The 12,106-nt window shown below is 48.1% G+C and overlaps 1 protein-coding gene and 1 pseudogene across 1 annotated transcript; one reads left to right on the forward strand and one right to left on the reverse strand.

Moving 5' to 3' along the window:
• Positions 1-206: 206 nt before the first annotated feature.
• Positions 207-6,063, reverse strand: LOC144110189 (uncharacterized). Its single transcript, XM_077643024.1, has 3 exons — positions 5,474-6,063; positions 4,671-4,799; positions 207-3,706 (listed from the first exon to the last, which is right to left on the reverse strand). Exons 1-3 carry the CDS (start codon positions 5,600-5,602, stop codon positions 1,610-1,612), a joined length of 2,355 nt encoding a protein of 784 aa, XP_077499150.1. The 5' UTR covers positions 5,603-6,063; the 3' UTR covers positions 207-1,609.
• A 2,883-nt stretch (positions 6,064-8,946) lies between these two features.
• LOC144109826 (uncharacterized) lies at positions 8,947-9,840 on the forward strand (annotated as a pseudogene).
• The last annotated feature ends 2,266 nt before the right edge of the window (positions 9,841-12,106 follow it).

The raw sequence follows: 12,106 nt of genomic DNA on the forward strand, positions 1-12,106 counted from the left end.
TAACAAGAAAAATACAAAAACAACAAAATTGTACAGCGAAAAATCAACATTTATTAGCAAATTTTGGCACTTCTGAAATAAGGAATGCAAAGCAATCACAAGTAAAGAACAACGGCTGTTAAAATAGATTCGGACATTGACAGGCACCTTATTTGGCAACCCGTTCCACTTGCAATAGTCCATGGGGGGAGGGGGGGGGAAGGAACTGGTGTCCGCATTGGTCCGGTATTGAGGTACCAAAATCGCCTTGTGTTTCATCTGGGTTGGTCATGACGTGTTAAACCGCATGTATGTCTGGAAATCGTTTTATCTGGTTGTAAACGATGTTGAATATCATTTTTAGGCATTGCAACTTTCACCATGATTCGAGTGTGCAAAGACCGGACGGTTTTTAAACATCTGATACGGAGACCTGCCCAGGTATATTCAAAGCATGCTGTGCAAGGTGTGAATGATATTTTTTTACTGTGTTTCCACGGTGACAGCCTGGGAAGACTGCAGGGAGTGGCAGAAAAAGGCCATTGTGGGGAATTATCCAAGTAGCAGGTTAGAGTGTGTGATGAATTGAGAAGCACCCTCTGTGCTTCATTAAATGTGTCCATGACACTGCTATATGAATTAGAGGAGCAGCAACCCAAAGTCTGAAGAAGTACATTAATGCACCCACCAACTAACCCTGGATGCTTCCAGCAAAGATGAGCGTGACAACTCAGCCGCAGGCATGTGGCGTCGTCGCTGTACAAGCTTACATGGCATGATAAGGGGAGCACGTGAACAGAGGAAAAGTTGAATTGGTACAGCTGCCACTTCCTGACACACAGTGTGACTAAATAACAATGAAGCCTGAATCGCGTTAGCAGGTGGCTATGCACTACAGCCTTGCCGAGAGGTCCAGGTGCAGTGCTAGAATGGTCTCGTTTAGTAGGAGAGGCCCACAAGCCGAGGTGGACAGATGCAGTAGACTGATTTCTTGACGTAGCAAGGCTCAAGCAGGGAGTAAGCCTTAATAGAGATGCAGGCAAAGCTTTCAAGCTTCCTGTAGTTCTATTGCAGAACACTCTGGTGGTTCACCAAAACTGAGGGCATAGTCAAGATGATAGGATTATTACCATGTCAAAAATTGTCCCATTTGTTGACTCTTAAGCATAACAAGGTTCAGCCTTGAGGGAGAAAGTATCTCATGATGGTGGTTAAACTGGGCCAAGAATGAATAAGAAATCTTGAATTGCATCCTCCTATCCTCCATCTTCACTATATGAATAATGTGTTCTCCTAATAAGCCACACACCTAAGAAATGCGGTACAGCTGGTCCCATAGCAACCACTTTTACTGGTAAATACCTACTGTAGTGGCTCAGGCACTCCACTGTTCAGCATGGCATTGCAGATTAAATCCCAGTTGAGGTGACAACATTTCAGCCAGGACAAGATGCGACGATTCTTCTATTTTGTGCAATGCCAGCGCATTCTAGACCCTCTGGTCATGAAAATTTATCCTGAGCCCTGTACTATGGCATCTGTCATGGCCAGGTGCTTTAAGCTCCAGATATCATTGCTCCTTGTTTGTGAAATTTTCCTCTTGCATCATGGTGCCCCACTGAGTGATTCCTTACTCTAAGGGGTTAACATTAATGGTCTTGCGCAGCTCATCTGCCTGTTTCCCAACACGGCCTCTAGTGCGCCAGTGCTCCTTGTTCGTCCTTTCTGTTTGCAAAATCTTAGGTGCTGCTCGTACAGCATCCTTCTGTGAAGCGTGGGATGCTTGGCCTGAACAGCCTTTTGTTGGGGAGTTTCTGATGAACAGACCGCTGGTAGACGGAACTGATTGTGCAAGAAGAGAATAGGCTTCCTCCAGTTTTTCTGCTGCTTTGTCTAGAGCTGAAGAATCGCTGCAGTAAAAAAGGAGACTGCCACACTTCTCCATTATGCTTCGAAAGTTGTTTCGCTTCATCTTCAGCTGATTCGAAGAACATAGAGGTATGCTGAGAGCTGTCACTTCATGCGAACTTGCTCCTCCTCCATGCCCTTCCTGGCTGTCTGGTTCGTTTTCTTGGTCATCAGCAGTAGCACAGGCTGTCACAGCAACATGAGGCCGATTCAGGTAGCTTTCAGGAAGGTCAGAAAATGAACTCTCGGTCAGCCTGAACACTGCACAAAAGTGCTTGCACGGAAACTTTGTTGCTGCAAAATCCATGCACGTGCAGTTCGGCCCTGCAAAATCCACCGTGTGCCAGCTGGATGACGACTGCGACTGTACGAGGTACTGCCCTACCGCAGATTTTCTCTTGATGTCTTCATGCGTGTACTCGCATGCAGTGAACATCCTCTGCATTACATGCTTAATAAAAGCTGGTGGCCGGTTGTGCAAATATTCTGGGATGTTGTTTTTGTATGTCCGGTACGATGATGACAGGCTCATTACCTTCCTTTGGTGCTGATGTTGTCTGTCAGGCAGAAATTGCTTGACAAGTGTAGAGATCAGCATTGCCAAAGACTTTCTGCCATGGCTGTTTTTGATGTAATACTGCTTCAAGATTTTGTTTTGTGCTTCAGTGCCATTATTTGTCGTCAGCACTACATCATAGCTTAACCTATATGCACGCACCCACATTTCTTTCACTCTCAGCCAATGTGTGTCAATGTAACATCTGAATTTTTCATTTTCCCAATGCCGAGATGCTTTGAGATCATTAATACATTGATTCATTTCTTCCTCAGAGGTTGCATTGGCTATTCTTCGCAGCAGAAAGAGGACATCTTCTTTTGCAACAGTGCAATTCTCGGACCTTTTTAGCCACCTTCCCCATGCCTGCTCTCTATGAAAATCACAAATTGTGATTTGGCTTTGGGGGAAGCTGCTCTGAAGGGCATTGATTTCTACCTGACTGTAGTCAATCATCCAATACTGCGGATTGAAGTCGGGGCACCACTGCCTGAACACTTCAAGGGCCTCTGCGACGCAGGCACTCGTTTCAAATTGCGTTATGAAAACACCGGCACACATGTAGCCTTGTGCTGTCTTCACGACAATGAAGAAAAGTGGCAGAGCATAGTCTGTCGTTTTGTTCGTTGCATCCAGGCATGAAACTGATTGTCCATATTTTATGAGCATTTCATTCATAAATTTTGACTGGTAACAAAACAGTAGCGTTTCCTCGCATTCCTGCTCCATTTGCTCCAAAATGTCATCACTTGGAAGGCTATTGATTTGTTCAGTTTTCTTCTGATACTGTCTGTAAAAGAATTTGCTATCAGGCTCCTCTCTCTGATATTTATCAATTAACTGCTTAGCATTTTCTTGATCAAAAGAGCTAAACCTATCTCTCCGAAGAGCAGCCTGTATGTGGTTGTGTATGTCTTCTTGTGTTGGGAAGAATGCTCTGCAGCTTCTTGATGGCTTGTTTTTCCCTCCAAACAGAACGTCTTGTACATAATAGTCAAGACACTTTTTCACTTCCTGTACCGATGTCACGCCCTCACAAACAAGGTCCTGAATTCGTGCCGACACAGCTTTGTTTACAGTCTGGCTGAAGCCTGCCATTTCGCCAAATTGGTGAGCATGGTGGAAACTCATGGGCGAGATTGCCACATAGATGCGCTGTTCGGTTCTGCAGTTTATATGGGCCTTTTGCTCCTCAAGTTCTCTTATTTTTGCCGCCTTCATTTGCAGAGATTTTCCTATCCCTGTGTGTTGAGGGATGTCAACCTGAAATGCAAGCAGAACAATGAACACATAAAAATCTGATCACAATAAGAGTTCAACACAATAAAAGAAGCTCACTCTTTTATGTGGAAAAGATCCTTTCTGACAAATTAAACAGCAAAATAATTAATTTATCAGGGGCCAAGTGAAAGAAATGTGGTTTAGCATGAATTTTCTAAATGCCTTTGTTCATGCCTCCAATGACGTTAACTAGGCTTGCTTTTTCCACATAGCAATTCTTGTTAATCGATTAGGATGAACTCGAGGTTACAAGAAGGTTTTATTATTACAAGTAAAAGAAACTGATTTAATTTGTTTTCCTGTTCAACAGGATCCCTAAACTTAGCAAACAAATGATTATTACAAAAGGCCTGGCAAGTATAAAGATGAGAATGTGCAAATTGTGTGTTGCAGTGAAAGCAGAGCATAAACTTGATTTTTTGGTATTAATCAACTTGCGGTACAATCTGGTGCATGATCATACTATGTGGATACATAAATGGTCATGATAAAATATGCATATTCAATGCCGAAGCTTTATGCTTTAATGTAGGAAGTATTATAAATTAAAATCCAAGGCAAAGCACATAGCTGAACTTTTAAACACATAAAAAGAAAAGGCTAAGGCCTGACACCTGGTGCAATATCCAGCGAGAGCTACTGCTTCTTCCGCATCTAATTATTATAACTGGTGCTTCAGTGAGGTGCTATGAGGAGCTTCACATAAACAGCTCTTGCTGTAAAAGAGAAGCGTAAAACCATAGGCCATAGTTTCAGCCAAAACGAGCTGTACACTGAAATTTTGAAAAGTCTATTGGTCAAAGTATTGGTCTGAAATGTGTCTGAAAATGCTGTGCAGTATGTTCTGTGTACCTAATTATAAATTTATTCTTCTTGTTTTTCCAACTCGGAGATAAGACTTGTGCTTCACTGCATTGTTCAATAAAATGCGTGAACAGTGGCCAACCTTGAATTCTGGGTACATGCTGATCCACTTTAGATGCATGCTTGCAGTGCACCCCTTCTTCTTGGTTCCTTGCAGCTTGATCTTTTTTTTGCAAAAGACTTCGCTGGACCAGTCAGTTGGATCTTGTGCCTAAAAGCATAGCCACACATGAAAATTACCACTGTCTGTGCACGTTATTGCAATGAAATCAGTACCTTACTGCAGATTTTATGTAGTTCATATGCACAGGGTCTGCCATGTTTAGCTAGAGGATTTTAAAAATTTTCTGCCTCCAAAACACTACCCTATTTGTAACCAGAAAGTAGCAAAACGTTATGGTCTGTTTTGCTTAAGAAATGCTTTAATATAGACAGCTGCCTGCGCTGCCCTATATAATTCAGAAACTGCTGTTAACTGACTCCCGTTTGTAGGCAAACAAGGAAATTAGACGGGCAGCGTCAGCTGCTGACATCATTCGTAGAACTCGCCCATCTTTCGGGTTGGTGCTCTTTGCCCAGGCTGCCCTTCGACCCTGGATGGTCCTCCATACAATCTCCAATGGCTTCATAACGCGACTATGGATATAAGATGAATTACTGTCGAAACATGGGATTCAGCCAATGAATGCAGGACTTGTGCTGAAGCTAAACTTGATTACTAAACCGAGACTCATTTTTATAAATACTTAATATAATCATTTGCTTAACGAAAACATATGCCAAATGTGTCATCAGCCTGTACACAATTAAATAAGAAATAACTGCACCAATGATTGTTATTGTCATTATTACTCTACAATATTGTTTGGATCACAAGGTGCTTACAGTGCTAGTGCTTTCACATTTGTCCTTATGGTGATCAATTCCAAGCACACAGTCCTTGTCCACTTGTCGGACGACTTGAAACGGCATGTCCAGAGAAACAGGCACTGTACCCCGGTTTGAAGAGAACATCAGTTGAGCTGGGTAAAGGGAAAAAGTACACTCTGAGAGACACCAGTTAGACTTAGGGGCCCTAGGGGTCCGTTTGGGCGCGACACGTTGCAGGAGGAAGATGAGGCGTAGGCAAACTTCTCGGCAGAAATGTACAGCTTGGTTTATCTATTAAACCATTTACATATTTTACACATCGACCAGTGTGGTCGCTGCCATCAAGAACGATCAGGAGCGTCAGGCCAAAGCTCGCCCCTACGAAACTGTCCTGCCTGACCGACTTGACTCGTGCTACACATAGGGGCTCCTCGTTCTTCGGAACGTGGCCAGCGCAAAGTTTGGCCCTGTCCGTACTCTCACGACTCCGACTCTCCACCAAGAGCCCCTGCCCAAGTCACCCCCTTTTGGTGCCAAAACGCCTCTTTAAATCCGTTTCCCCAGCATCCTGGGGACCATTTTAGCGACCAATCAGGAATGAGCTTCTTAAAGCCAATCGGAGCATTTTCTCTTAAATTGAAGGGGCCAATGACACACCGGTGCCCTCGAGCTTGTTTGCTCGCGAGGACCGCGAGCATTCCAAGAAGTCGATCGAACTTTTCCACAAACTCCAAAAGCAACATCAACATGACAACAAAATACACACAAGCGCAACTTCCACCAGCCGGTGCTCTAAAAACAGATACAGGGTGGCATCTGAGCCCCGCTGGCCAGAAGCACCGACATCCAGCTGCACGACCGTCGCACGTGCACCCAGAGGATGGCCCGCCAGTAGCCTTCCAAGAGAGCTTCATTCTTCAAGCTACGTCCTCAAAGCTTTCTTTGACACTGCGCTCGAAAAGCCATAAAACGGACCTAAACAATGCGCCGGGGCGCAAGACACGCAGGCACTGCGCAGGCATGGAGCGGGTCCCATTCAGGCACCCCTCGCTGCCGTTACTGCTTTTATTTTTTAGCTCGGCAGCCCTCTGCCAGCAGCATTTGCTCTGTTTGTTTTAGAACGGCCGGGCGACCGTCGCCGGACTGTGGGCCACGCGGCGAGCTGCTTAAAAAAAAAAATCTGCATACAAGGACCAAGTCAGCGGCGCCCGGGGCGAAATGTGGATAACCCATTGCCCCACGGCCCGCAAACCCAACTACATCTACCCAAGAATCTATCTAGCACATAAAACAGGCTAATCACACCAGCTTGACACTTGCAAAAAAACAAACAAACCAGTGTTCCGAATCTTGCAAATTTTAGGTTCCAAAGATCTTTCTCTGAATTAAGTGACTTGCGGTTTTAGGCAGTTTTGTTACTCAGAGTGAATTGTGCTATGCAACATGACGAAAAAGGTTTTACAACTATAAATTGCGACTTCTTTCTGGTGAGAAGTTTTAAGCGTGGATCAACTTGTTTGGATGGCTTGTGCTATATACATATCCTGCTATTATATACGAGAACAATCTCTACTCCCCCCCCCCCCCCTTTCTTCAACCCCAGAAAAAAAAAAAAGCAAGAGTGGTTCAGATCTTGTGCATCATTGAAATCCCATTTGCAAGCTGTAAATATTTTGCTGCGTTAATTACTACAACAAGACCGTGACAATAAGATGGCTGATCGAACACACAGCGAGTATAATATTCGGCCAGTTAACGAAAGCGACTCAGGCTATGAGAGGGACATCGTAGCGAAGGGCTCCGGAAATTTCGACCACCTGGGGTTCTTTAACGTGCACCGAGATCGTAAGGCAAACGTGCTTCTAGAATTGCGCCTCCATCGAAATTCGATCGCCGCATCAGGATCGAACCCGCGTCTTTCGGGTCAGCAGCCGAGCCTCATAACCATTAGGCCACCGTGGTGGCTGCATTATACTATATATAAAATGCGTACATATATGTACTCTGAACATCGCTAGTTCGTCACGTTACATTAGTAGAGCATATATACTTCATACTTGAAGAGTACTCACATGCCCCACAGTTGTGATTCCTTGACGACGTCGTAGAAAACTGGACATGAACGGCTGCTAACTTCTTCTCGAACGCTTGCAGCTCTTCATCGGACTGCAAATAGCCAGTCCACTTGTCACCAGTTTTCTTGAGATCTCGGAGGCATTCCTTCATAATCACGTCTTGTGGGTCGTCCGCCGAATCAGGGTCCATCATCTCAAACTTTTACTAAACTCGAAGAGCCGCGCAGGACACTGTGAGCGCGTTTAAAGTTCCGTTTTCAACGCGCGAGAAGCCGCGCAGGACCCACTGTGAGCGCGTTTCAAAGTTCCGTTTTCAACGCGCGCAACACAGGCGCAAGCGCAGAAACAGCCTTTTTATTTTTTTTTAACAAATAACCACGTGACCACAACCGCTGGCACGCCTCTAGAGGCGCACACCGCGCGCGCGCGCACACAATTCGTTTTCTTTTCCTTCTTTTTTTTTTATCGCGGAGTGCCCACGTGACTTTTTGAGGTGACGTCAAGCTCCGCCCATCGGCTAACTCCGTGAAAAAAACGGGTCCCGGAGTGGGCGGTTCTGTACCCAGTGTTGACGGGTTACGGCGAGTTCTCTGTTGAGAGGGATAACTACCCTCTGTTGAACAATTTCAGATTATGTTGTCCAATGTGGCATAAATGAAAATCAGAATTGGCTGGCTGGCTGGCTGGCTGGCTGGCTGGCTGGCTGGCTGGTTGGTTGGTTGGTTGTAGCGAAAGCGCGGCGGCTTGTGCATCGGCAGAATGCATTTATGGTTAAAGCTTGAGCCGTCGTGGCGGAGTGGCAGCGCCTCCGCCTTTAAACGCCAAAAGCCCTGGTCCGATTCCGAGGCTCGGCACGTGTTTTTAACGTTACAGCGCTAAGGAGCCCGTGTCACAGAAAAGCCGGTGTTGTTTTCGTCGGCCGTGAGCGAAAAATTCCTCCTTCTCGTCCTAGCAGCGTACGCCACTGCGCAAACAAAATTGAAACAGGAAATGGCGCAGTAACTGTCTCACATATATAGGTGGACACCCGAATCAGTTTAGAGGAAATGGCATAGTAACTGTCTCGCATATATCGGTGGACACCCGAACCGCGCCGTAAGAGGTTTGACCTCTGGCTCATTTGAAGGCATAATAATAATAATAATAATAATAATAATAATAATAATAATAATAATAACAATAATAATAATAATAATAATAATAATAATGTAAAGACGAAGATGTGACAACGAGGTAGCGGCAGTGCTATCACTGAGCGCGTGCTGCTGCCGGGCACGCCTAGAAGGCCTCGTTCTGCGCCTGGTTCTGCCTTCCTGGTTCTGGTGGTGCTTGAGCTATTAAACCCTCTTTCAAGTGGTGGAGGTTGCTCCTGATCCCGTCCTGGAGCTCCGCAGCGGCACTGTAACGCCAGCAATGCCGAATAACGCCCCCCTGGCTCCCCAGCCACCGGCTGCTCCGCTTGTCTGCTCCGGCACACCTCGACAACGGGACCCGGCTGTCTTCAGTGGGCTCGGCGACTCTGACGTCGAGGACTGGCTGGCTTCCTACGAGCGGGTCAGCACGCACAACCACTGGGACGACGCCATGAAACTAAACAACGTCATCTTTTACCTGGCTGATGTCGCCAACCTCTGATTCCGTAACCACGAAGCCGATATCGCCACATGGTCCACGTTCAAGACGAGCTTCACTGAGGTATTAGGCCGTCCTGGCGTGCGCAAACTTCGCTCCGAACAGCGCTTACGCGAACGGGCTCAGCAGCCTGGCGAGACATTTACTAGTTATATTGAGGACGTGGTGGATCTTTGCAAGCGCGTGAACAGCGATATGATCGAGGCTGATAAGATCCAAAACATCATGAAGGGTATCGATGAAGATGCGTTCCAAATGCTTCTAGCCAAGCAGCCGGCCACCGTGGCCTCCGTCATCAGCTTGTGCCAGAGCTACGAGGAGCTCCGCAAGCAACGCGTCCTCACTCGTCGCACCGTACAGCCTGCCGACGTCCTGTCCGCTGATGTCGAGACCGCAGGAGGGCAGCAGCTCAGGCATGACATTCATAAGTTCATTCGAGAGGAGATCGCACGCCAACTCGCGCTCATCTCTGGAGTTCGGAACCCCCCGCCAGCGCTGTCTCCCACCCTTCAGCAGACGATCCGAGCCCAAGTCGCGGAGGCCCTGCACCCTGCCCCAGCAACCTGTGGCTGCCCCTCTTACGTACTCCGCCGTTCTTGCCAGACCACCATCCCATCCCTTGAGCCCTTTTCAAGACGCCACTCAAGCGCCGCCACCTTCGACGCCCCCGCCTGATTTCTCGTATCGGGCTCAGGTGGCACAACCGTCACCTCGCTTCACGCCGGCAGTCTCGCACTACGGTCGTTTGTGGCGTACTCGCGACAATAGGCCTATTTGCTTTGCCTGCGGCTTCGCCGGCCATGTAGCCCGCTACTGCCGCAGACGTCCTTCTTCGCCTGCTGACGTCCTGCCACCATCTGCGTATGGGTCTTACATACAGCCGCCCCGCGTGCAAGCGGACCCATTTCCTCCTGCCTTCTCTACCAATCGCCAGGCTGCCACCTCTCATCGTTCCTCTTCTCCGCGGCGCCGTTCTCTATCTCCTATGCGCCGTCGGGCCAGCCCTTCCGCTGCGGAAAACTAATGAGCGCAGTTCCCGAGGCAAGAGCTGCGTCCCCTGAGAACTCTACAAGGCCTCTGCTCTCACCAACAAACGTTATTGATGTTTTTGTCGAAGGTGCTGCAACCTGTGCTCTCGTGGACACGGGAGCTGCTGTCTCAATTATGGACGCGAAATTTTGTCGGAAACTGAAGAAAGTCATGACGCCATTTTCGGGAGTTTCTCTTCGCACTGCTACCGCCGAACAGGTCGAGCCGCTCGCAACCTGCACCGCGCGAGTCGTTATTCAAGACGCCTTGTACATCATTCAATTCCTGATCCTCTCCTCTTGCTCCCATGACGTAATTCTAGGATGGAACTTTCTTTCTGAGCACTCCGCCGTCGTCGATTGTGCCCGCGCCGAAGTTACTTTCTCTGCCCTGCCCAACGCCTACCCGGCCGCACCGTCTCCTGAATATCCGGCCAAAGTACACCTGTCTCACGATGTCGAGCTCCCGGCAAATTCCTCTGTCCTTGTATCCCTCTCGTGTGCCTCACCACGCAACCAACCTGCTGTAACTGTACTCTTTACCCCCTCGGAGTTATTTCTTCGCCGCAAGAACATGCCGCTACCCTTCGCTGTCCTCACGGTGACTTCCGGAACGACAGCCATGCTCGTCAGCAACCCTCTCTCATCTCCAGTGACCCTGATTCATGGTGAATGCCTTGGGTGCGTCGAACCGGCTGAACTTCTGCAACTTGACGACGACCTAGAAACTGCTCTCCCGCCATCGCTGGACTCTCTTACTCCTGTTCCCCTGTCACCCCCACCGCCCTCTGACATTCTGTATAGCGCCATTGATCAAGATCTCACTTCTCCCTACCGTGTCCAGCTGTTCCACCTGTTACACCAATTTCGTTCATCGTTTGACGCGTGCCAGTCTCCCCTCGGGCGTTCTTCACATGTCCACCATACCATCGATACCGGCTCCCATCCAACTCTGCGACAGCGCCCATATCGCGTGTCAGCGACAGAGCGTCGAGTCCTCAACGAGCAAGTGGACGACATGCTCGAGCGTGGGATTATACAGCCGTCGCGCAGCCCTTGGTCATCCCCGGTCGTACTGGTTCGAAAGAAAGATGGCTCCATAAGATTCTGTGTGGATTATCGCCGCCTAAACACAATAACTAGGAAAGACGTTTATCCTCTACCACGCATCGATGACGCCCTCGATTGTCTGCAAGGTGCGGAATTCTTTTCGTCCCTGTATCTGCGTTCTGGATACTGGCAAATCCCCATGTCCAAATGCGATCGTGAAAAAACTGCTTTCGTCACGCCCGACGGACTATACGAATTTAACGTCATGCCATTTGGTCTTTGCAATGCCCCCGCAACATTCGAACGCATGATGGATAACGTCTTGCGCGGCTTGCGCTGGAAGACGTGTCTTTGCTACCTCGACGACATCGTTGTTTTCTCGGCCGACTTCTCCACACATCTGACGCGTCTGCGCCAAGTGTTGACTTGCCTCACCGCCGCCGGCCTGCAACTAAATTTGAAGAAATGCCACTTCGGCGCTCGCCAACTGACCGTACTCGGCCATGTCGTATCCAAAGCGGGCATCCTTCCGTATCCGGCAAAGCTTCGCGCTGTTGCCGACTTTCCAAAGCCCTCTACTCTCAAAGAACTGCGGAGTTTCATTGGCCTCTTCCTACTTTCGGCGCTTCATCCGAAATTTCGCTACAATCATTTCGCCTTTGACGCGGCTTCAAGCCCAGAACTCCTTGTCGCCATGGTCCTCTGAGTGCGATGAAGCTTTTGTTACCCTACGTCGACTCCTTACTTCACCTCCCATCCTTCGCCATTACGACCCTAACGTCCCGACAGAAGTACACACGGATGCTAGCGGCGTGGGCATTGGTGCTGTGCTCGCCCAGCGAATACCTGGATTTCCAGAATAC

This window comes from Amblyomma americanum, chromosome 11 (genome assembly GCF_052857255.1).
Source record: "Amblyomma americanum isolate KBUSLIRL-KWMA chromosome 11, ASM5285725v1, whole genome shotgun sequence".
NCBI classification, from domain to species: domain Eukaryota; kingdom Metazoa; phylum Arthropoda; class Arachnida; order Ixodida; family Ixodidae; genus Amblyomma; species Amblyomma americanum.